We start from the raw sequence: 26,474 nt of genomic DNA on the forward strand, positions 1-26,474 counted from the left end.
CAGGATTTATCTTGCATCTTCTCAACTGGAGGGCTTCCAGAAACAACTGTGGTGGATAACAGCCCTCAGTTCATGTCAGCAGAATTTTGCAGTTTTTGTGCGGGAAATGGCATAGTTTTGGTATGTAAAGCATTGTTCCACCCCATTTTCAATGGTTAGTAAGGATGTTCACCCACACTTTTAAGATTGAACTGGCGAAGTTGCACGATCTCGAAGCAGCTCAGTTTACTTCTTGCCTCCCATTGCTCCTCTCCACAGGATGGATACAGCCTGGCTGAAAAACTCCATGGTTGGCAGTATCTGTCATCCAGCCCACCACCTTCCCATTCCCCCCACCAGCATTCACACAGTTATCAATGCCCAGGAGTGATGACTATGACCTCTAGCTGTCTCACTTGCAGGGCTTGCTGGCCACAGGACCTGGCATCACAGCCTTCCGGCAGGCCATGCGTCCACTTCCATTGATGTTGACAATGGCCCCCTGGGTTCTCAGCTTCCCCAGGACACCAGCAGTGGCACTACCACCTTCTGAGACACCGAGATGTGTCACCATCTCTTTTCTAATGTGGGAATGCTATGATGGGGCTCATAGACCTACAGCATAATAGCATTGTGCCACATGTGGCATGTGCCCAATGACTCACAGACTACAATGATGAACATAACCATGACATTCTGAGTGCACACCTTGCCAACAGGTGGCAGCATAATTGCTCCAAGAAGGCACAGTTGGTGCGGACCTACTTGCATCCACAGGGTCTTGTGCTCAAAAATAGATCTCGTCGTAGCCTGGTGCCTCAACATTAGGCCGCTGCATGGCTGCAGCTAGTCAGTTTTCCATGGACGAGCTCTCTGGGCTTTACGCTGAGCATTGTCACGCAATGAGGAAACTGATATTTCAATGGGTGCGAGGGACAGGCATGGTGTATTCTCTGCAAATATGATGTGTTACAATTGAGGGTGAACAGGACATCTGCAGAAGCAGTGCCTCCAGCCTCAGTGGAATAGCTGTGATACGTCTCATTGACAGCATTATAGGAAAGGTAGTAGGGGTGGACACAGAAGAAGCAAGCAGCCGTTAAACGCAAGCAACAATTACTTATGCACAGGCTGAATGTGCAATAATGGTTGTAGTGAAGAGAAGGAAGTAAAAGTTATCATACACAGGGATGCATATGTCAGTAGCCAGTAGGGACCAAGTGCGTCGGAAGCGATGGAACCCACCACACTACAAATTGCATAGGGTGACGGACAACAACATAAGGTCACTGAGACCAATGGAAATATATTTTTCGTTGGAGGCAGACGGATCTTGGCAGTGCATGGAAGTAGTGCCTCATGTAAGTGAGAACTACAGCATGATGATAGGATTGGACTTCTTGCATCAAAATCACGCCATAATTTATCTTTGGCAACATGTAGTGGAACTTAGTGGGAAGACTTTCTTGCCACAGAAATCCCTCAACCAATTTAGATCTGTCTCCATTGTAGTGGGCAATTCAATTAAACAGTGTACAAATACATTAAGGCTTAATTTGCTTGATTGTGAGCCAAGTGGCAGTGGGAAGTCGTTTTGGGTGAGTGTGGAGCCAAACTTACCAGTCAATGTTGTTGTTGTTGTTGTTGAGACTGGTTTGATGCAGCTCTCCTTGCTACTCTATCCTGTGCAAGCTTCTTCATCTCCGAAAACTACTGCAACTTACATCTTTCTGAATCTGTTAAGTGTATTCATGCCTTGGTCTCCCTCTACAATTTTTATCCTCCACGCTTCCCTCCAATACAAAACTGATGATCCCTTGATGCCTCAGACCATGTCCTACCAACTGATCACTTCTTCTAGTCAAGTTGTGTCACAAATTCCTCTTCTCCCCAATAATATTCAGTATCTCCCCTTTAGTTAAACAATCTACCCATCTAATCTTCAACATTCTCTACCCATCTAATCTTCAACATTCTTCTGTAGCACCACATTTCGAAAGCTTCTATTCTCTTCTAGTCTAAACTAGTTATCGCGCATGTTTCACTTCCATACATGGCTACATTCCATACAAATACTTTCAGAAAAGACTTCCTGACACTTAAATCTATACTCAATGTTAACAAATTTCTCTTCTTCAGAAATGCTTTCCTTGCCATTGCCAGTCTACATTTTATATCCTCTCTACTTCGACCATCATCAGTTATTTTGCTCTCCAAATAGCAAAACTCATCTACTACTTTAAGTGTGTCATTTCATAACCTAATTCCCTCAGCACCACCTGATGTAATTCGGCTACATTCCATTATCCTCATTTTGCTTTTGTTGATGTTCATCTTATATCCTCCTTTCAAGACACTGACCATTCTATTCAACTGCTCTTCCAGGTCCTTTGCTGTCTCTGACAGAATTACAATGTCTTTGGCAAACCTCAAAGTTCTTATTTCTTCTCCATGGATTTTAATTCCTACTCCAAATTTTTCTTTTGTTTCCTTTCTTGCTTGCTCACTATACAGATTGAATGGAACTGCTGGAAGAAGACGATGTATTAGATTCAGCAAGTTGTTTGATTAAAAGGAATATCATATGCATATGGAAGAATAACAGTGGGAGGGTAGTACCCGTCAATGTTGGCAATTTTAGCACTGAAGAAGTAAAGTTGACCAAGAGGAAGTTGATAGTGAGATGGGACATTCCAGAGGAGGAGGATTGCTGCACATCAAATGTAAGCTATAAACAGCTACAGGATGCTGCTAAGACTGCATCACATAAGGATGTGGAGTATCCAAAGGCATTAGAGCAAACACGGATGGATCTGCTATTGGTGTAATTTGAACATTTGTTTTTTCGTCGAGGTCTATCGCCCGTGACAACTGTTACGTAATACAGAATTTCAAAAGGGAATGAAGTACTGTTATATCACAAATCATTGGTATTTGCAACCAATTCTGGAGGAACTTATTAACCAGCAGTCGACCAGTGGCGTAATAGAAGAGCGTGACAGACCATGGGAAGTAGGAATTGCGATTGTGCTGAGAAAGTTTATTAACAAGAAATACAGATTTTGCAGCGATTACCATCATCCTCATATGAGGGTCAGTCAAATGAAAACTGAACACCAGCCACAATGGAACCATGGAATGGTTCCATTCAAAAGTAGTCACCACACATGTTAAGACATTTACCCCTCTGGGAGCTGAGATGATCAATTTCTGTTTTGCAGAATGCCGACAGCCGCTGACGGATCCAGAACTGCACCCACTCTTGTACTTTCTTGTCCGCCTGAAACTGACGTCCATGCCTGTCCTCCTTGAGGTCACCAAAGATGTGAAAATCACAAAGTGAAATGTTCAGTCTGTACAGAGGGTTTTGTAATGCTTCCCAAACAAATTGCTAAAGTGTAGCCTTCCATCCGACTGGCAGTGAGGGGGTGGCTGTTATCGTGCAACAGGATGATTTTGTCTGACAGCATTTCTGGGCGTTTTGGCTTTATGGTGCAGTGCAGTTTGTGCAAAGTGTATTCACAGGGCCACACACTGATTGTAGTTCCATGTTTGAGGAACTCTATGAGCAGAGGAAGCATCCTGTCATAAGGTAACACCTGTCCCCACACTGCAAATCAGACAAAGGCTATGCAACAGCAATTTGGTTGGGAAACATTGCAACATACTCTGTGCAGCCTGGATCTTTCACCATTTGATTTTCACATTTTAGATGACCTTTCACATTTTAGGTGACCTGAGGAAAGACATGCGTGGACATCAGTCTCAGTCGAATAAGGAAGTTCAAGAAAACATGCACTTTGGGATTCGTCAGTGGCCACTGCGTTCTGGAAAGCAGGGCTTGATCATGCCATCTTCTAGTGGGATGAATATCTTAACACATGTGGTGATTACTTTTGAATGGACCCACTCCAATGTCCTGTTGTGGTGGGTGTTTGGTTTTCATTTAACTGCCTCTTATAGTAAGATGCATACCCCATACGTAGGGCACAGACACCATCGAAAACTAGGGGCAGCGCCGGTATTTTTCTACCATAGTTTAAGAAGGGGATACCATCAGTTGGAGGTGGTTCCAGAGGACCAACCAAAGACAGTTTTTTCGTTATCCTGGGGCCATTATCAGTATCAAAGGATGCCGTTTGGGCTGAAGGATGCTCCTGTGATGTTTCAGCATTTGTTGGTTGGAGTGTTGAAGGGGTTGAAGCCTTACCAGTGTCTAGTTTACCTGGGCAACATATTGGTGTTCTCAAGGAACATGGAATAACACAGACAATATTTAAGAGAAGTATTTAATAAGTTGTGGGCTGCACATCTGATTATGAGTATGGAGAAGGGGCTTTTGTGTTGGAGAAAGTAAGTTACATAGGGCATGTGATTAGCAAAGATGGGGCGAGTACAGATCCAAGGCTGGTACAGGCAGTGCGAGATTTTTTAGCGCCGAAGGTGAGTAAAGAATGAAAGTTGTTCTTGGGATCCTCAATTTATTGTAGGAAGTCCATAAGGGGTTTTGTTAACATAGCACAACCATTCATGCAACTATTGGAAAAGGGTGCAAAATTTGTGTGAACAGAGGAATGTCAGTGGGTGTTTGAAGCCCTGAAGAGAGCTTTGATGACAAGTCAAGTGTTGATGTTCCCAGATTTCCAGTGGGAGTTTATATTGTCCTGTGAGGCATCTTATCATGCTCTCGGCAGTGTTCTGAGTCAAGCGATCAACTGCGAGGAACACCCCGTGGCTTCTGCACAAGACAACTTAACAGAACCAAGAAAACTATTCAACCACAGAGAGAGAAATGCTTATCCTCATGCATGGAGTGTCATATTTTCGATGTTACCTTTATGGGAAGAACTTTCAAGTAGTGACCCATCATGATACTTTGAAAAGGTTATTAGGGTTGAAGGGCTCATCCAGCAGACTAATGAGATAGGTGTTAAGACTCAATGAGCTTGACTACGAAGTGCAAGTACTGGGTCACAGCCCTGCTGAACAGCAAGTGGCACAGAATGCTAACATTTGCTGCAAATAATACAGGATCCACCTACAGTTCAGCATATATGACAGTCTGTTGTGCAAAGTAACAGAGTTACAGCCAAAAGCAATGGCCCTGGCAAAGATGAAAGAAGATGTTCTAAAGGAAACACATGATCATGTGCTGCTCAGTCATGAAAGATGCAGAGCAACGAGCTGAAGGGTAATGGAGAAATACTAGCGGAAAGGAAGAAAAGGAGATGTGGATCAGTATTTGAGGAATTTTGCACAGCATGCAGATGCGAGTTGTAAGCAAGTACCGTTACAGAGACTGCCAGAAGCTCCAAAACCATTTGAGATGATGTGGTGGATGTGGTAGTACCTTTTAACCAGATCCCGGCAGGGAATTGTTGTTTTGCTGATGATGAGTTGTCATTTCTCATAGTATGTTGAGATGATACCTACGCCAAACAAGCAAGTAATTACAATTGAACAGGCACTGGTCAATAGGCGGATTCTGGAGTACCAGAATCGATGATTACAGAGCAGGATACGAACTTAATGTCAGACTTGATGAACAAATTTCATCATTTGTTACATTTGAAGAAATTGATAACTAGTCCACCTCACCTTCAGTTGAATGGAAGAGGGGAATGGGTGCATCGGATGACCAGGAGGATGCTGAGTTACTATGTGAACTCTCACCACAAAGATTGGGACACATGTCTTTCATTTGTAGTGTGTATGTATAATTCGAAGCTCCACACCAGTACAGGGTTGGGAGAAAAATTCCATCAGCATCTGATATGATTAAGGCAAAACGATGTGGAGTCAGTCCATGAGTTTGCAAGAACAGTGAGAGATTCTTCCTCTTAAGCCAACAAAAGATATTTGTGTAAAAACATTGTTTATAAAGTACTTAAATGGAGAACTGCACACTGTGGTCTGATGCACGTACAGATGGGGTGAAAGAAGTGTGAGCACAGAAAACCATCAAGGCACAAGGAGGATTCTGCTATGGTGGGCTTAGTTATAATTTGGCGTCATGGCTTGGAGGTGTCACGGAAGGCATGGAGAAATGGATGCTGCTGATAAAATGACACTACCTGGAAACAGTTGAAGAAAGTTTAACGCAAATGTCATTCTGTTCTAATAGTCAAGTCTGTTCTGTTCTAAGACTCTGTTTGTAGGTGGTGTCCTGATTTAAGAATTAATAAGAGATCTGTTCATCTAACATTATAATGGTTACACCAGAGAAGAAAAATACAGAAGAGTTATTCATAAAATTGTTACATCATTTCATTTCAAAGCTTGAATCATTTGAAACCATGCCTTCTTGGCTCAGTGCAGATACAGGGCACAAATGCTATATTCCACTGCAGTACAGAGTGGGGCAGTGGGAGGTGATGCCTAGCCTTTACACACAAAAAGACAAGATGACATTTGTGATAAGGTTCCAAGGTCCTTGTCAGGTAATAGAAGCCACATATTCACTCAATATTATCCTGCAGCTGTCGATGAAGTCGACAACAATGAATGTTGGACATCTACAACTGTTCACAGGCATTTTGGAGTCAACCCCAGGGATAGTTACAGTGGAATCAGAAGAAAAGCAAAAAGGATGAATTGGAGAAGTACACAGGAAAGTGTAAATAAACCATGCAAGAAGTGTCATATGCACTGAAGTCACAGAAGTAGCAGATGTATTTTATTTTGTTTATAGGTGGTTATTTATGATATTGTGTGCAGGGTACCGGGAGTAGTATTTTAAGGGTGAAAGTATGAATTGTGTGTCAGACTAAGGGTTCTTTAGGTGTCCTTGGGGCAGAGTGCGGATACTGTCGAGCCAACATATGGACTGAGGAGTTCTGTTTGCCAGATAAGAGGATGTGATGATTACTAGTCAGAAATAGATACTGACTTTAGTGTTTAATGCATGAGAGTTCTGGAATGAAATAAGGAGACTGGAGGACGTGTTTTATGGTTCGTGATGGGTAGCCAAGAACAAGGGAGTATCTGGGGAAGTTTCAGGGGAGTACAAGAAATTATACAGGACATATGAGCAGTTGCAAGGGCAGATGCAGCAATTTGTGGAGGTGATGCCACGTTCATTACTACGGGAGAAGAAAGGTTGGATAGACACCAGGGGAAGGATTTTGTTTAGAGTAGCAGGCTCTGGGTACATAAGAGAACTGAACAGGATAATGGAGGTAGTGAAGGAGCTGGCCAAGGATAATAAGTCAGTGGTGAAGTGGCATACCACACATTTTGCAAGCTTGGAGAATGGAGTGTTAAACAATATGCATATGCTCCAGAACCAATAAGTTAAAAATAAAGTGTTTAATTTGACAACCGCTTCTTCCTTGGCCCCACTAGCCTGCCATCCAGCCTCATGCCCTAGCGAATCAGCCTTCTGACAATGCAGCTGCCCCACACCACCCACAAGATTGACTATAATATAAACAGGAAAAAGGTACTGCAGGGAGAAAAGAAAATCTCAAATGGAACAAATCAACTATTACAAAAAGCAATATTTCCAAGTGAAGAATAAAGGGAATGTGGTAAATTTATGCTGAAATATTTGTACATTTCTTCAATAAGGTGAGAGGGTGAGAGATGACACAATGAAATTTTGCAAAGGAACGAACAGAAAAAAAAGAAAATAATAATAATATTAATAATAATAATAATAATAATAAAAGAACAGATGATGCATATGAAGTCGTATGAGGTGTGAAGAAAGGGTAGCTCCCTGCTCAGGACAGTGTTTCAGTAGAAATGATTAAAGCTGCAAGCAAAATAAAGGGAATTTATGAAATTGTTTAGACAATTCACACAAAACAATACTGTAATTATTCTCCTTCACAAGAAAGGCTACAAAAAAGCTGTAGATCCACAATTCTCCTCTTCATAATGTATAAGATATTAACTAAAATCACTACCAACAACGAGAGGGGGGGGGATCAGGCAAAAGAACAAGGTGGCTTTAGAATTTGACATAGCAAAATGGACCACTCGCAAATTATGAATGAAACCACAGGATGGAGCAATGAGTATAAATTACCACTTTGGGATTTATAGATTGTGAGAAAGCTTGTGACTCAGTTTTAACCAAATCTACACTGACAGCCAGTGGTGATTTGTGCAAAATTTTACCAATGTGCTACAATATTACAAAAATAAACAGATTGTGTTCCACTACAGCATCATGCTGGCACGACTTAATATTGCTGCAATATTAGCTTAACCTAATGTACTAAGATCAAGTACTTTGTTTACATGTTTATGATTTCTGCTTTTTTATTATTATTATTATTATTATTAACACATTAATATGTCCTAGATCTTTCACTCAACCTGAACTCTTTTCAAACACTTCCGTACTAAATGTCCTTATAACTTGCCCTCTTCCCCCCCCCCACCACCACCACTAATAGCCTTTTGACATACAAGGGTAGTAATCATAACTATAGTGAATATACTAATATTATGTATATGAACTGAAGTAAAATGCTGCTCAAATATCCCTCACACTCTATGCGTATATCTTTAAGAAAATATTTTACCCTTTCCTATGGCCTACTCAGGAAAAATATTCAAGGAATTTGAAAAGGGCATCCACCTGCTTCTAGTTGCATACTTTGAGCCAAATCAGTGAGCCCTGTCTCACATCCTCCTGTTGTTAAGATTTAAATTTTGAGTGGATCCACCAAACACACTAACTCTCACTTTCTGCTCCAAAGATTTACTGGAAAAAGGCCTTTTTAGCAGATCATCTACAGAAAATACTTTCATGCTAATTTCCCGTGTACTCACTTTTTTTTTTTATCATCACCCAATATAGCACTCATAGTACAGGAAGCAGAAGGGATGAAGTCACATTAGAGTACGCACAGTCGAAAACAGACAGCTGCATCCCTTCTCTGAGTTGACCATAGCGCAGTTGACCACTTTTCAGCACTCATCATTGGTTTTCAGTTATTGTGGAGAGAGCACTATAAAACATTTTCTGTCTTGTTTTATTTGCTTACCAGCACACATTCGAAGTGAACTGGTGTACTTTTAATGTGATTTCCAGCTTGCATTCGAAGAGAAATGATGAATTTTTAATGTGATTTCTGGTTTACATTTGAAGAGAAATGGCATAATTTAAGTATGATATTTACAAAGTGCTGTAATATGTTAGCACGTGATCACCGACCGCCACTGGTGACAGCCCTTTAGAAACAAAATATTGATTGAAAATCTGTAGAGCTTCCATTAGAGTTAGTCAATATGGTTACAAATTCAAAACTGGAAGAAAAGTCAGACAAATAGATTCCACATCACTAAAACTATTTTGATCACTTGAAAAGTGTGTTTTCAGTTAAATTGGAATATGAAAAAGAAATATGTGTTAAACAAATATATCTAATATTGATAATAATATTTTAACTAAATTATAATTACAAAAAATGATTACAAGAGCTACTGAAATGCACCACGGAGTGCTTAATAAACTGTAAATATAGATTTTCTAGTTAGAATTATGCAAGGTCCATCATTTCAGAAACAATTTTATGATGTATCTGTTTTAACATGACTGCAATCACACAACTCAAATGAATGTTGTATGACAGTGGGCATTAGTGAAGTTTGGTGGCAGGAGGAACAAGACTTCTGGTCAGGTGACTACAGGGTTATAAACACAAAATCAAATAGGGGTAATGCAGGAGTAGGTTTAATAATGAATAGGAAAATAGGAATGCGGGTAAGCTACTACAAACAGCATAGTGAATGCATTATTGTGGCCAAGATAGATACGAAGCCCACACCTACTACAGTAGTACAAGTTTATATGCCAACTAGCTCTGCAGATGACGAAGAAATTGAAGAAATGTATGATGAAATAAAAGAAATTATTCAGATAGTGAAGGGAGATGAAAATTTAATAGTCATGGGTGAGTGTAGGAAAAGGGAGAGAAGGAAATGTAGTAGGTGAATATGGATTGGGGCTAAGAAATGAAAGAGGAAGCCGCCTGGTAGAATTATGCACAGAGCATAAGTTAATCATAGCTAACACTTGGTTTAAGAATCATGAAAGAAGGTTGTATACATGGAAGAATCCTGGAGATACTAAAAGGTATCAGATAGATTATATAATGGTAAGACAGAGATTTAGGAACCAGATTTTAAATTGTAAGACATTTCCAAGGGCAGATGTGGACTCTGACCACAATCTATTGGTTATGAACTGTAGATTAAAACTGAAGAAACTGAAGGAACTGCTAAAAGGTGGGAATTTAAGGAGATGGGACCTGGATAAACTGAAAGAACCAGAGGTTGTACAGAGTTTCAGGGAGAGCATAAGGGAACAATTGACAGGAATGGGGGAAAGAAATACAGTAGAAGAAGAATGGGTAGCTTTGAGGGATGAAGTAGTGAAGGCAGCAGAGGATCAAGTAGGTAAAAAGACGAGGGCTAGTAGAAATCCTTGGATAACACAATAAATATTGAATTTAATTGATGAAAGGAGAAAATATAAAAATGCAGTAAATGAAGCAGGCAAAAAGGAATACAAACGTCTCAAAAATGAGATCGACAGGAAGTGCAAAATGGCTAAGCAGGGATGGCTAGAGGACAAATGTAAGGATGTAGAGGCTTATCTCACTAGGGGTAAGATAGATACTGCCTACAGGAAAATTAAAGAGACCTTTGGAGACAAGAGAACCACTTGTATGAACATCAAGAACTCAGATGGAAACCCAGTTCTAAGCAAAGAAGGGAAAGCACAAAGGTGGAAGGAGTATATAGAGGATCTATACAAGGGCAATGTACTTGAGGACAATATTATGGAAATGGAAGAGGATGTACATGAAGATGAAATGGGAGATACGATACTGCGTGAAGAGTTTGACAGAGCACTGAAAGACCTGAGTCGAAACAAGGCCTCCGGAGTAGACAACATTCCATTGGAACTACTGACGGCCTTGGGAGAGCCAGTCCTGACAAAACTCTACCATCTGGTGAGCAAGATGTATGAAACAGGCGAAATACCCTCAGACTTCAAGAAGAATATAATAATTCCAATCCCAAAGAAAGTAAGTGTTGACAGATGTGAAAATTACCGAACAATCAGTTTAATAAGCCACAGCTGCAAAATACTAACACAAATTCTTTACAGACGACTGGAAAAACTAGTAGAAGCTGACCTCGAGGAAGATCAGTTTGGATTTCGTAGAAATACTGGAACACGTGAGGCAATACTGACCTTACGACTTATCTTAGAAGAAAGATTAAGGAAAGGCAAACCTACGTTTCTAGCATTTGTAGACTTAGAGAAAGCTTTTGACAATGTTGACTGGAATACTCTCTTTCAAATTCTAAAGGTGGCAGGAGTAAAATACAGGGAGCGAAAGGCTATTTACAATTTGTACAGAAACCAGATGGCAGTTATAAGAGTCGAGGGGCATGAAAGGGAAGCAGTGGTTGGGAAGGGAGTGAGACAGGGTTGTAGCCTCTCCCCGATGTTATTCAATCTGTATATTGAGCAAGCTGTAAAGGAAACAAAAGAAAAATTCGGAGTAGGTATTAAAATCCATGGAGAAGAAATAAACACTTTGAGGTTCGCCGATGACACTGTAATTCTGTCAGAGACAGCAAAGGACTTGGAAGAGCAGTTGAATGGAATTGACAGTGTCTTGAGAGGAGTATATAAGATGAACATCAACAAAAGCAAAACGAGGATAATGGAATGTAGTAGAATTAAGTCGGGTGATGCTGAGGGAATTAGATTAGGAAATCAGATACTTAAAGTAGTAAAGGAGTTTCGCTATTTGGGGAGCAAAATAACTGATGATGGTCGAAGTAGAGAGGATATAAAATGTAGATTGGCAATGGCAAGGAAAGCGTTTCTGAAGAAGAGAAATTTGTTAACATCGAGTATAAATTTAAGTGTCAGGAAATCTTTTCTGAAAGTATTTGTATGGAGTGTAGCCATGTATGGAAGTGAAACATGGACGATAAATAGTTTGGACAAGAAGAGAATAGAAGCTTTCGAAATGTGGTGCTACAGAAGAATGCTGAAGATTAGATGGGTAGATCACATAACTAATGAGGAAGTATTGAATAGGATTGGGGAGAAGAGAAGTTTGTGGCACAACTTGACCAGAAGAAGGGATCGGTTGGTAGGACATGTTCTGAGGCATCAAGGGATCACCAATTTAGTATTCGAGGGCAGCGGGGAGGGTAAAAATCGTAGAGGGAGGCCAAGAGATGAATACACTAAGCAGATTCAGAAGGATGTAGGTTGCAGTAGGTACTGGGAGATGAAGAACTTTGCACAGGATAGAGTAGCATGGAGAGCTGCATCAAACCAGTCTCAGGACTGAAGACCACAACAACAACAACATGACTTCCTGACTATTGTAAGCCTTTAAATTGGATGCCACTTTGGTGGCTTGTAGATCAGTTTAACAGTTTATTTTGTAACAACAGAAAAATTCATCATAATGATTTACAAACTTCTGGCTCCTCACTACTGCCTAAATTTTCTTGTAGCTTTTCTATTCCTTGTTCAGTGGTCCCACTTACACACGCCTTCATTCTATCACTTTTGCCACTTCTTCTCTATCTTTTTTTCTTTCTTTCTTTGTCTTTTCACTCAATGTATCAGGATTTTTATTCCATACCACCTTTTCTGAATTTTATCATAATTACCTTTTTCCATAATGTAGTTTCACAGCAAATGATTTGATTTGCACTTTTTAGTGCTATCTTATGATTAGAATTCTTTCTCTTTCTGCCTGTATTCCTATCCTTTTAGCATGCTATGCAGTAACAGGAGAAAAACTTTGGTGTCTCCCTTGCTTTCTGTTCTGCACAGATTTCACTCAGGATCTGTTTTACAGAAAAGTATCCTAATACCCTAAACACTCAAACTTGTGCAAATGTTTGACAATATTCAGTGTTAATCATAGATATGTGTTCAGCAACATTCATTTGTATTTTAACAAAACAGCAATTGCGTACAATGTTTTCTTGCTACTGTTTCGATCAGAGCTGAGAGTAAAAATGTCTGAATGTATCAGCATTTCTAGTCTTCTCTGTCTTTGCTGGGGATGAATGCCTATGTGGTTGTGTGTGAAAATGTGTGTACTCTTATTAAAAAAAGAGCAAGAGCTTGAAAACAAGTGGGAATAGTATCGTCTCTTCTGCTTTTCTATGCTCCAATCATCAGTCACTACAGGTGAGTTTTGTCTTTCCCTTATTATATTTAGAATGTAATAATTGTTATTTGAATTTAGAAAGGTTCAGACTTGAAAATTCAAATTAATTTAAACTTCCACAATTTTCTTCTTCTAAAGGCTATACTCAAAATTGTATTTAGATATCTTCAGTACATTGCCACAGAATTATGAATAACAATTATTCAACAAGAACAATCCACATACAATAAAAGAGTTTTTAATTGCGCATCTGTACTATGAAATTAACTTGCTGTAGTACACTTGATACATTGGCTGCCTGTTTTCATGTCAATTTTAAGATGTCAACAATTTTTGCAATTGATTTCTTTTTCTTCTCTGTGATCTTGTTCAGTTAATTAACAATAGACGTTTATATATGGTTCCTGTTTCATCAAATGCAAATAACACATAAGCTACAGAAATATTTCGAAATAATATGCAGTGTGTAGTGGCACCATCTAACGTCACTACTGACACAGAATAGCTGGCACAACATTACTATCGACCACTGTGGTATCACTACCCAGAGAGTGTAGGTCATCAGGCATGTCCTACAGTGGAACTCAGGCCACAATCTGGCATATAAGTCAGCTCAGGGGTGATCTGAGTCAGCTGTAATGCAGTATGTGGAGTGCACAGAGAGGGTATAACAGGTTTGCTTCAGTACTACTATCACAGAGTCTGTATCTCTTAGGCAGAACTTTCATATAGCATGGTTAACTTACTTGCCACCCTTATCAAATTTTTTTCAAAATAGGTTAATGTTACTTACTTGTGGTTCAAGAGGTAAGCACTGCCCACGACATATCTGGCATTTCTCTCCTGGTAGCTGATGGACCGTAGAGATAAGAAAGATGACAGCTTTCTGAAGTGAAGGTGAGGGAGAGAATGGAGGACATTTTGACTGTTTTCGCAAAGGTGGCTCCACACATTGACGTACAATTTCCTTTGCTTGCCCTTCCATGTATTTATGTAACACAGGGGGAAAATTACTTTGAACATCTTCAAAACTGAAAGAGATACAACGCTACAATCAATAGTAGTTCATAAAGAATAATGTTCTCCAAATTAAATCTAACAATTTATGGAAATTAAAACTATGTATTAAAACTAGAGATATATGACTGTTTCAATTATTAAAAAGTTACAATACCAGCGAAGGAAAGTTGCTACTCACCATACAGCAGAGATGCTGAGTCACAAAAGGCACAACAAAAAGATTCACACAATCATAGCTTTCGGCCATTGAGGCCTTTGTCAGCAGTAGACACACACACACACACACACACACACACACACACACACAAACGCAAATTGCACACACGTCTGCAGTCTCAGAGACCTGAAACTACACTGCGAGCAGCAGCACCAGTGCATGATGGGAGTGGTGACTGGGTGGGGGTAAGGAGGAGGCTGGGGTGTGGAGGGGAGTGATAGTATGGTGGGAGTGGCGGACAGTGAAGTGTTGCAGTTTAGATGGAGGGCAGGAGAGAAGGTGCAGAGGGGGGAAGGGGTAAGTAGCGGAAAGGAGAGAAATAAAAAGAAATTAAAAGACTGGGTGTGGCTGAGGACAGTGACTAACGGAAGTTGAGGCCAGGAGGGTTACGGGAACATAGGATGTATTGCAGGGAAAGTTCCCACCTGCGCAATTCAGAAAAGCTGGTGTTGGTGGGAAAGATCCATATGGCACAGGCTGTGAAGCAGTCATTGAGATGAGGGGTATCATGTTTGGCAGCGTGTTCAGCAACAGGGTGATCCGCTTGTTTTTTGGCCACAGTTTGTCGGTGCCCGTTCATGCAGACAGACAGCTTGTTGGTTGTGATGCCTACATCGAATGCAGCACAGTGGTTGCAGCTTAGCTTGTAAATCAGATGACTGGTTTCGGAGACCTGCCTTTGATGGGAGAGGTGATATTAGTAACCGGACTGGAGTAGGTGGTGGTAGGAGGATGTATGGGACAAGTCTTGCACCTAGGTCTATTACAGGGGTATGAGCCATGAGGTAAGGGATTGGGAGCAGGGGTTGTGTAAGGATGGACGAGTATATTTTGTAGGTTTGGTGGATGGTGGAATACCACGGTAGGAGGGGTGGGAAGGATAGTGGGTAGGAAATTTCTCATTTCAGGGCATGACGAGAGGTAATCGAAACCATGGCGGAGAATGTCATTCAGTTGCTCCAGTCCCGGATGGTACTGAGTTATGAGGGGAATACTCCTCTGTGGCCGAACTGTGGGACTTTGGGAGGTGGTGGGAGACTGGAAAGATAAGGCACGGGAGATTTGTTTTTGTATAAGGATGGGGGGGATAATTACAGTCAGTGAAGGCTTCAGTGAGACCCTTGGTATATTTAGAGAAGGACTGCTCGTCACTGCAGATGCGACGACCACGGGTTGCTAGGATATACGGAAGGGACTTCTTGGTATGGAATGGGTGGCAGCTGTCACAGTGAAGGTATTACTGGTGGTTAGTAGGTTTGATATGGACGGAGGTACTGATGTAGCCATCCCTGAGGTGGAGGTCAACATCTAGGAAGGTGGCTTGTTGGGTTGAGTACAACCAGGTGAAGCAAATGGGGGAGAAGTTGTTGAGATTCTGGAGGAATGTGAATAAAGTGTCCTCACCTTCAATCCAGATAGCAAAGATGTCATCAGTGAATCTGAACCAGGTGAGGGGTTTAGGATTCTGGGTTTTTACGAAGGATTCCTCTAGATGGCCCATGAATAGGTTAGCGTAGGATGCTGCCATGCAGGTGCCCATAGCTGTACTGAGGATTTGTTTGTAGGTAATGCCTTCAAAGGAGAAGTAATTACGGGTGAGGATATAGTTGGTCACGGGGACTAGGAAGGAGGTTGTTGGTTTGGAATCCATAGGGTGTCTGGAAAGGTAGTGTTCGATAGCAGTAAGGCCGTGGGCATTAGGAATGTTAGTGTACAGGGAGATGGCATCAATAGCGATGAGCAGGGCACCGTGTGGTAAAGGGAAAGGAACTGTGGAGAGTCAGTCGAGGAAATGGTTGGTATCTTTTATATAGGAGGACAGGTTCCGGATAATAGGTTGAAGGTGTTGGTCTACGAGAGCAGAGATTCTCTCAGTGGGTGCACAGTAACTGGCCACAATGGGGAGTCCTGGGTGGTTGGGTTTATGGACTTTAGGAAGCATGTAGAAGGTGGGAGTGCGGGGAGTGGTAGGGGTAAGCAGAGAGATGGACTCTGGGGAGAGGTTCTGGGATGGGCCCAAGTATTTGAGTAGTGACTGTAGATCCTGCTGGATTGCTGGAATGGGGTCAGTGTGGGAAGGTTTGTAGGTGGAAGTATCTGACAGCTGAGGGAGTCCTTCTGCCACGTAATCCTTGCGGTTCAAAACAACAGTGGTGGAGCCTTTGTTTGCAGGTAGGATTATAAGACCAGGATCAGTTTTTAGATGATGGACTGCGGTTCTTTCTGCGGATGTAAGGTTAGTATGCATGTTGAGGGATTTGGGGAACGATAGTGAGGCAAGGTTCGAGGATAAGAAATTCTGGAAAGTTAACAGGGGGTGGTTTGGAGGCAGTGGGGGTGGATCACAGTTGGATGAAGGAGTGAACTGAGTTAGGCAAGGTTCGATATTAGTCTTTTGTTGAGTGTGATTGGTCAGGTTGGTGGCGAAAAAGTGTTTCCACTGTAGGAACCGGGAGAAAGAGAGAAGGTCTTTAACTAGTCCTGCATGGTCGAATTTGGGAGTGCGGCAAAAGGTGAGGCCTTTGGAATATTTCTGTGGGACTAAGGCTTCTGGAGGAAAGGTTCATGACTGTGTTGCAGGTCTGTTTAGGTTTTGGGTTCTGTGTGGTGATGAGAGGAGTTTTGGAGGGCGGGGTAAGTGTAGTAGGTCTACGAGACAGGGCTTGTCAGCTATGAGGGGGCGTGGGGGAGGTTTGGAGGTTGTTGTAGAAGTGGTGGACAGTGGTACTCTGAGGCGGGAGTAAGAAGTGAGCAGGATGGAGAGCTTTTTTTAGGGGGCATTGTGCATGTTGCTCAAGTTCCTGCAGGGCAAGAGTTTCAATGTGTCTCATGGGTTCCAGGAATTTGGGATTACATAGCAGAATTTTGCAGATGGAGAGAAGGTACTGCAAGGAGGATTGGGCTTGGTTGATATGGTTTTGCAGGACTATGTTGGTGAGGGCTCAGGACTGGCGGAATCTGAACAGGTGGAGGACATTGTGGAAGGAGGGGTGGCAACCAGAGATGGGTAATTTGATGGTAAGGCCGTTAGGGGGGATTTCATGAGCCAAGCAAACAAGGCAGGAACAGTATGTGGGACTGGGATCAGGCTAGAGATAAGGAAACTTTTCTGTATTGATGCAGATGGAAAAAGCAAGGATCCATGGTGGTGCAAAAATGTGAAAAATTACATAAGAAAGTAGAATGACACCCGAAAAATTAAAAAAGTTAATGTCGTAGTGGTAGTGGCAATTTAAGAACAACTCAGCAATTTGAATTAATAATTACGTACAAAACAACTGGTTTACATAAATAGCAGCAGTCTTGTTCACATTCTTATCCTGGGTACCCTATGAGAATTGATTTGGTATTTAGCTAGATATTTGCAATTCAATTTTTTTGTCATGAGTAGATGGACTCAGTCTAAAGAAATACTGCACATCAAGTTTCACGAAGTGCCTACTGTCAACAGAAAAAGTTGTTTCTTGTTAAAAACTAAATATTTTTTAAAGTGGCATTTCATATGTCCAATTTATACCAAACTCCAAAATTATTCTAATGTAACATACGGCTTAAGAATATTTGTTAACAGGGAGAGCAAATCACGATGAATGACCAGAACTCCTTCAGTGAAAGATAAGTCATATTGTCTGACAATAGTAAACAGACAGCACAGCATGGCACACAGGATAAGACAAGGCAGGCATGTACAAGACTTTTAGCAGAAGAGCTTCAAAGTTATAGCTTTCATGGCCTGTGTTTGTACCGCTGTTCATCTTCCTTCATTCAATAGATAACAATAAAAAGACACCAAGAGACCAGTATCACACTACACTAATATGGGACTCTCCTGCAGAATGAGCTCATAAATTTCTACTTTCTATTTAGTCTGTAACAAGAAATAAACCAATGTTTTCCACTGACACAGTGTTGTATGAAACAACTAGATTATTATTATTTATTTAGATTGATTCTATGTACAGTGTGCATATAAAAAAATTTCTGATATCTATCGAAACACCAGTTCCTTTTAAAAAAGAGAGAAAGAGAGAGAGAGAGAGAGAGAGAGAGAGAGAGAGAGAGAGAGAGAGTCAAATGTTCTTACAGGAGAGTAGTACTGGTACTTAAAAATTAAAGAAAAGCCCTACAGATATATGCTGAGAAACAAACACTTGTTGAGATACACGCCATTTTACTTGTGTCCAGAATGATCAGCACTCAGTGGTATAGATTGCGGAACCCTTGAACACATTCTCAGTTTGAATATAATACATTTTTTGAGACCGAGAATCTTATGTCCACAAATCAGCATCATGCAAAGCTCAACCTGCCCTTTTATCACGTGATACACTGTGAACTATAGACGAAGGGCAACAGGTAGTTTCCATGTACTAGATTTCTGGAAAGCATTTGACACATCCCCACTGCAGGCTGTTAAAGAGGGTACAAGCATAAGGAATAGATAGAGTCACAGATACATCACTGGCTCAATGACTTCTGAAGTAGTGGAACCCAGAATGTTGTCCTCGGTGAGTGTTCACCAGAACAAGGGTATTGTCAGGAGTGCCCCCGGGCAGTGTGTCAAGAGCACTATTATTCTCAACATACTTTAATGATTTGGCTGACAGGGTGGGCAGCAATTTATAGTTGTTTGTTGATGATGTTGTGGTGTATGGTAAAGTGTTGAAGTTGAGTGACTGTAGAATGGTACAAGATGACTCAGACAAAATTTCTAGTAGGTGTGATGGATGCCAGCTAGCTCTAAATGTGTAAAAAATATTAGTTAATGCGGATGAGTAGGATAAACAAATTGGTAATGTTCGAATACAGCATTAGCAGTGTCCTGCTTGACACAGTCACATCATTTAAATATCTGGGTGTAATGTTGCAAAGTGATATGAAATGGAATGAGCGTGTGGGGATTGTGGTAGGGAAGGCAAATACTATATTTTGGTTTATTGGTGAAAGTACTAGAAAAGTGTGGTTCATCTGTAAAGGAGACCACCTATAGGATGCTAGTGTGACCTATTCTTGAGTGCTGCTCCAGTGTCTGGGACATGCACCAGAGCAGATTAAAGGAAGACATCAAATTAATTCAGAGAAGGGTTGCTAGATTTGTTACTAGTAGGCTCAAACAACACATAAGTGTTATGGACATGCTTCAGAAATTCAAATGCGAGTCCCTAGAGGAGAAGTGATATTATTTTCAAGGAAAACTACTAAGAAAATTTTGAGAACCAACATTTGAAGCTGACTGCCTCCAACATACATTGCGCATAAGGACCCTGAAGATAACATACGAGAAATCAGGGCTCATATGGAGGCGTGTAGACAATCTTTTGCCCTAGCTCTATTTGTGAGTGGAACAGGACAGGAAATGACTGGTAGTGGTACAGGATACTCTCCGCCACATGCCATATATTGGATTGTAGAGTATCTACATAGAAGTAGATGTCGATAGAGGCTGACTTCTTGTTGACATTCATTCCTCGCATCTTATTGGTTATGTTTGGCCACACATAGTCCTCTGTATCTGATACTGTTGTCAGATAAGGCACTTTCAACTGTTTCCTTCATAAGCCACTCTATACATATCATTTTGAGGTAGTGCAGACATCAGAACAGAAATGATTCCAATGAGTGTAAACAACAAACATCAACACCCATTGACAACATGCAGGATGTGTAAAAATGAAAGGTAACTACACTGAGCATCTCTAGTTGTGTTAACAGACACATCACTATTAAGGACAGAATGTCCCATATCTCAACAAGCATTTATTTCCAGATGAACATTTATATGATTTTTTTCTAGTTTTGACCCATATTATCTCCAGGGAAATATGTGACTCCATTTACCCTTCTAGGGAAATTAAAATGCTATGCTGTTAGCGGCACCCCTCTCCCATGCATAGATTTAACCTCATCACCAGTGAATATACATTAACAAATGTAAGTTTACTTTTACAGACTAAATCTGGAATGGGAAAAACATTAAATATATTGTCCTTCAAGGTTTGGTGCTTGGCCCATTCCTGTTCTTGATCCACATAAATGACTTACCAATAGATAAGAATTTTCAAGAATGGATGATACAAGTATACTGATAATGAGCCAAAAGCATCCATACCACACATAGCCAGAAGAGCAGCAGAACCAGTTCATAAATGGTTCACAGCAAATAATTCAACTCTTGATCTTACAAAATCTCATATTATGCCAGTCCAAACAAATAAAAATGACTCTTAGGTATCATGAGTAGATATAAACGGGCCACGTTGGATATAACTTATTGTGTGAAATTCCTAGGCATCCAGATGATTAATAAACTGAGCTGGCACCAGCTTGGGGTTTACACTAACTAAAACATGCAGTTATGCCTATTTTGCAATTAGATAGCTCTCTCATTGTGGGATTGCTGACATAATTTGCACTCAATATTGTCCCACATCATACTCCTCTGGGGTGGTGAAACTACGTCAAACATATATGAATTGCCAGTGCTGTGTCTAAGAATATAATGAAAATTTGATAACTGAACACCTTGCAGAAGTTTCAACAGGCATACTGTGATTCTTACACTCATGTGCCAATACATTTGATCCATTATGTTGTTTACGGTTAATAAGAAGAGTTGATTCAGCATGAGCTGTGCAATACACAACCACAATACTAGAAATAGAAATAACTTCCTTACAGTGTACATATGCCTCCCATCTATGGTTCTGAATGGAGTTTTATATTCTGATAAGAAAGTCTAACAGGTAGCCAACAGACATCAGGCAAACGAGTGAGAGAGAGGGGGGGGGGGGCCTCTTTCCATAATTTCACAGAATAGTTCACAAAAACAGAGCAACATACGAGCTGATTTTCTCCTAATACAAATTTATACATATAAAATAATCTAGATGTAATTTCAATGACTATCAATGTAAATACATTAGCACTTGTCATAACTGTTTGTTTGTATACTTTACAGGAGTAATCTACAGTGGCTGCTTCTGATATTTAATATATAACTTCACTATTTCCACACGTCTAAGGGCTGTCCTTCATGATGAAACTTTTGAAACACAATGTGTGAGTGAATGAAAAGAAAAGGCTATCAGATGGAGAGATAAAAACAAGTTGCCTGATATCTACAGCTTTGTTTTGTTCCCTTTGTCTGAGATTTCCTCTGTTCTCAATACTTTTTCATATGGTTGTTATGCTGTTGCTTCTGTTCTTCCGCCCGTGTTCTTACAGTCTTCATACTTCTTGTTTCAACTTGAAACCCTTCGAAGCACTGTATTCTGTTTCAAAACAATGTCCCATTCTAACATGAAGTCTTCCAAGATGTTGGTCCTCTCAACATCTTTCCAAGCTTCCTCAATTTATGTCACTGTGATGATCTTATTCTGAAGGTAATCGAATATGTGATTGGAAAGTCTATTTTAGTCTATCTGTACAATAGTCCAACATATAACAGCCTAATTTTCCTCATTGTCTCCTAATTCTCTTAGCATTCTGATAGATTTCTTTGTTGTTCTGAACTTTCCTGCCATCCTCAGCCTCGACTGCACCCATAATTTCCTTTTCAGAATATCCAACTTCTCTAGCAAGGAGTTCATCGAGATGCTTTGATTGGAAATAAGCATTCTGCTCTGACCATAGTATTTTAGTGTCTTAGTTTGGCATCCCACTTTTTGTTGTAAAAGTTTTTATCTACATATTTTATTTACTATTCTTCCAATTCATTCCAGCATCCTCTACTAACTGACACACTCAGTTTATAAGTGTCTTTAATAGAGCTTATATGTGATAGATAAATACATCTTATACTGGCCAACTTCCTTGTGACCAGAGACAATTCATTAACATCTCAGGATCAGGAAATTCCCACTATCAGATTTCCAGACTGCTCTACAACTGTACAATAGCTTGCCTTGTTTGACATGTGATTCACAGTAAGCTATGTCTAACTGTTCAGTATAAACAGCTCCCCAATTTACCTTCTCACAAAGGGGGTGGATGATGATTATGATGATGAGGAGGAGAAGAAGACAGAAGTGTGTCTCATGACTGTGTACTCACTCTGATCTATAACATATTACATACAAGTACATTCAACACATGAAAGCCACAGATGAATTTGAACATTATTTTAGCTACAAAATGAACATTGACAAGAGGCAGCAGGAAAACTGTACGATCTAATTGGACTATAGATGGAGGTAGGAAGCGGATGAGCAGGCCAGGACTGGGAGCACACCAGTCCACAACTGTGTTCATGCCATCATCACCTCCCTCAAATACATGGCAGTGAGAACATCACATTCATTTCACTGAGGTGGTAGTTTTAAATGACAGTTCATCAATAATGAGGCAACATGACTTTCACACCCAATTCGTACTCAGCATGCATAATCTCAATACTGATCTCACAATAAGCCTGCAAAACCTGAAGTGACTGAGAGCTGTGCTATTATTTAAGTCTGATATGTGTAGTGTCCATCTTTCTATGAAGAGGACAGTCTAACTGAAGAGCTGAACACTGGTCAGTGTTGTTCAATGGATGGAAATTTCCCCTTGCTTGGATTTGTTTAAAGAAGTCACTGTTATGTAACACCAAGAGATGCTGGCATGAGTTTTGACAAACTGATCGTCATCATCATCATCATCATCATCATCATCGAGAAACAATTTATTTGTAACTGCTCATAATTTAGTAATTGCCACATATAAAAATCTGGAGAGCCCTTATCATCACTTACTAAATTATGTGTAGTTACAAATAAATTGTTTCTTGGTGATGACCAGTTCAATCAAGACTGTTAGAAATTTAAGCTTAAGTCAAGAAAATACATAAGCAAATGAAAAATAGCATACTGATTTCCTAGCTTATAGAGCTTTTCAAGCAATTCATTTGTCAAGCAAAATAAGAAGTTTGGAGACAGGAGAAAAGGGACAAGAATAGATGAAATATGTATGAAAGCTATCATTCAAAACAGACACAGGCTGCATAAAGAGTCCAAAGCAACAGTGTACAGTAACAGGGAGTGAAATCACACAGTGATAATATCTGCTGACACATGTCAAATAGTAAACTTCTAATTCAAAATAGATTCATGAATCCATATGGAAATATTAGCCACAGAAAAAGTTGTAAATAGTGGGAAAGGAAGGCACAGAAAAAGAAGTTTATGATGATAATAATAATAATAAGAAGAAAATGTTACAATGGGAAACACTTGCTAGCAAAGACAACAAAGACAAAGAGGGACAGAGATAGTTGTGCAAGAAAACTTGGTGGTGGTGAGAGGGGGGGGGGGGGGGGGGGGCAAGCACAGTCAAACAACTGCAAGCCAGGATCAAGGTCAGTGCATGAGCACAGGGAAATGAGTGCTAAGGAGGTATTTCACACATCTGTAATTCAGAATAAATAATGCTGGTAAAACAGGCAGGTAGTACAAATTGAGTAAGTAGTTAAAAAAAGTAGACACATCCTTGCTTTTTGTGCCATAGGATCCTCAGTGAATGGATACTTGATGCTACTGATACAGACAATTTATTTGTAACCACTCACAACTTCATAGTGGCATGCCACACAAAAGTCTAGACAATATTTACAGGTTAATGTCTGACTTTTCAATCATACCAGAGAAAAAACCAAAAGCGGCTGAAGAATAATAAAAGCCCAAACACTGATCTACAGTTCAACTTATTTTTAGGTGTCCAGAAGCCAACAATCTCATAACTATGTGGTACATGCTTGTCTTTACTTGTTTCTTTCTGGTTATCAAAGACTATGAACTTGTTTAAAATACAGTCATCCAGCATAATTTCTCTGATATAACACATTCAATCTCAGATGTAACTCGTAAGTTTTTTCTGGCTTCATATCCTACATACCTTCTTACTAACAAATGGACTCAGAACAAATATTTTGTTCTTCACTATTACTTCCACAATCACACCTTCTCTATAATTTCTGTTGACAAAATCAAAATTTGTAACAAAAGATTTTTTTATAATTTCATTTGCACCTCTATATTATCTTGTACTGCACTTTTGTCATCATCACCACCATCATCATCATCGTCATTGTCATCATCATCTTCATCAATTTTGCACGCATTATGATGAACAGCCAACATCTGCTTCTCAATGTTTTGTGATGTATACCTACCCAATTACAACAGCACACACACAAGGCAGAACACCAGCATGGCTACATTAACCCGACCGACTATACTGTAGTGGCACTGTACAATGTCACTGGCACAGCTTAATGCTGACAGTAGTTTCGGTCATATGGAATCTCCTCACCTCACTCTTGTTTCAGTTCTGAATTTCCCATTATTGTAGTTGAATTACACTGTCCCTTGAATTTGCACATGAGATAATAAAGTCTCTGATCACTCTATTCATGGGGTGCTATCTTGAAAGAAACCATAGAGTTAGGCAAAGTAGGACAAGAGAACAAGACTTAACATCCGCAAAGATTTGGTTCAAACACTTTTAGGAAAAGCATGTGTGTTTTTATTTATTAGCTTTGAGAAAAGCCAATAGAAGTACTAAAAAGTAAACCACATTCTTAAAATTCTGAAACCTATTTATAAGGTTAGGAGATAATTACTATAATGTGTCAACAGAAGTGGAAATAAAAATGAGTGATTTTTCAGAATGTCTTTGAACATGACATGCATCTTCAAGATGAATTTTTACTCTTAGTTACCAGGAATCATGATGACCATCAGATAATTTCCTTGAGGTATACACCTTTTCTGTCTTGCTCAGGTATAATACAATATATTTAAGGAGTACATAATAAAAATAAGCTTTTCACATCACTTTACTTACACAACTGCAGCTTCAGGATAATTTTCCGGAATTACTATTCTTGTTTTTAAGAAGTACTTCCCCTCACACAATTTTAAATGGATAGATGAGGTCTTTTGCTTCAGCTTTAATTCATCTGCTGCAGGCAAGCTTTTCTTTATGGAAGATACCTCATCATAACAGCAAGAAAGTGGGTTCTCATCAAGGAAAGTTTTTACTAATTTCAGTACTGGTAAGACCTGCAAATATCGCAAGAACCATTTAATCTCCAACATATGCATACTGAATATTTAAAAAGTTGGCAGCACATTAATTTAAAGTACACCTCAATCTCTTGCTTTTCGAAATTCTGAGTGGTTCCTTTTTTAGAAAAGGTTGAAGAAGCGAGATGCCATACAGTACAGTGTACCATTACAAATCATTTTTTTTCTGTTTCCTATCTTTCCTCTCTGCTTATTATATGAAACTTGTACTTAGGCACTGTTCCTGTTTCAAGTATCAATTAATTTTGGCATTAGTCAGAACAGTATCTTTAAGTAAAGCAGGAATTTGTGAAGTAATCAAATATCACCTTTGAACAGGTTGAACAGAGTACAAAACTGAAGATAGGATATTAAAATAAATTTGAATCTGGGAAATAGATCATAAGGAATTACAAACAAAAAAATACATTATAAAGAGGTGCCTTTTTTTTCTTTGTATGAAAGAGAGCCTATCAACAGACAAGCTTTCTTCTCCATTCTTTGCATTTGTTTCCACCACACTTTTTCCCAATTGCAGTGTACTCATTATCATGACATGATGTGTACCTGAGAAGATTATCACTTGTATAACAAATATATTGAGTTCAACAAAGGGGAAAAAGTTATATACACCAAAATGCCAACATATAAGAACAATATGTCCACAGAAATCCTGCAGTCCGTGAAATATTAGCCCTATCTTCAAAACTAAAGAACCTGTCACGTCTGCCTAAATTAGTCTACATGCCACCAGTGGTACTATTAAAACATCAGTTGGACGTAAAATAGGCAAGTTTGAGATTTCATATTTGGAAGAATGAGTTTTAATGTTGCCCGATAGCTCAGTGCTCTGTGAATTGCCACAAGTATTGTTAGACACCTCTCTTTCCTGTGACTTTCAGTGACTTTTTCATGAAATAAACACTAGTGATTTCAACCTTCTCCTCGTACAAAGAAAACTGTCACCATATCTCCTCTTCAATGACCAAAAATCCATCATCTTCACGCACCCTCTTAATGAATTTCATTTTTGTAGGGACA

At 39.8% G+C, this 26,474-nt stretch overlaps 1 protein-coding gene across 1 annotated transcript in view; it reads right to left on the reverse strand.

Moving 5' to 3' along the window:
* Positions 1–26,474, reverse strand: part of LOC126474051 (uncharacterized) — a 105,650-nt gene that overhangs the window by 18,128 nt on the left and 61,048 nt on the right. The window contains 2 exon segments of the mRNA XM_050101463.1: positions 13,948–14,185; positions 25,213–25,430. Coding sequence (XP_049957420.1) covers positions 13,948–14,185; positions 25,213–25,430 — 456 coding nt within the window.

The sequence above is a fragment of the Schistocerca serialis genome, chromosome 4, assembly GCF_023864345.2.
Source record: "Schistocerca serialis cubense isolate TAMUIC-IGC-003099 chromosome 4, iqSchSeri2.2, whole genome shotgun sequence".
NCBI classification, from domain to species: Eukaryota; Metazoa; Arthropoda; class Insecta; order Orthoptera; family Acrididae; genus Schistocerca; species Schistocerca serialis.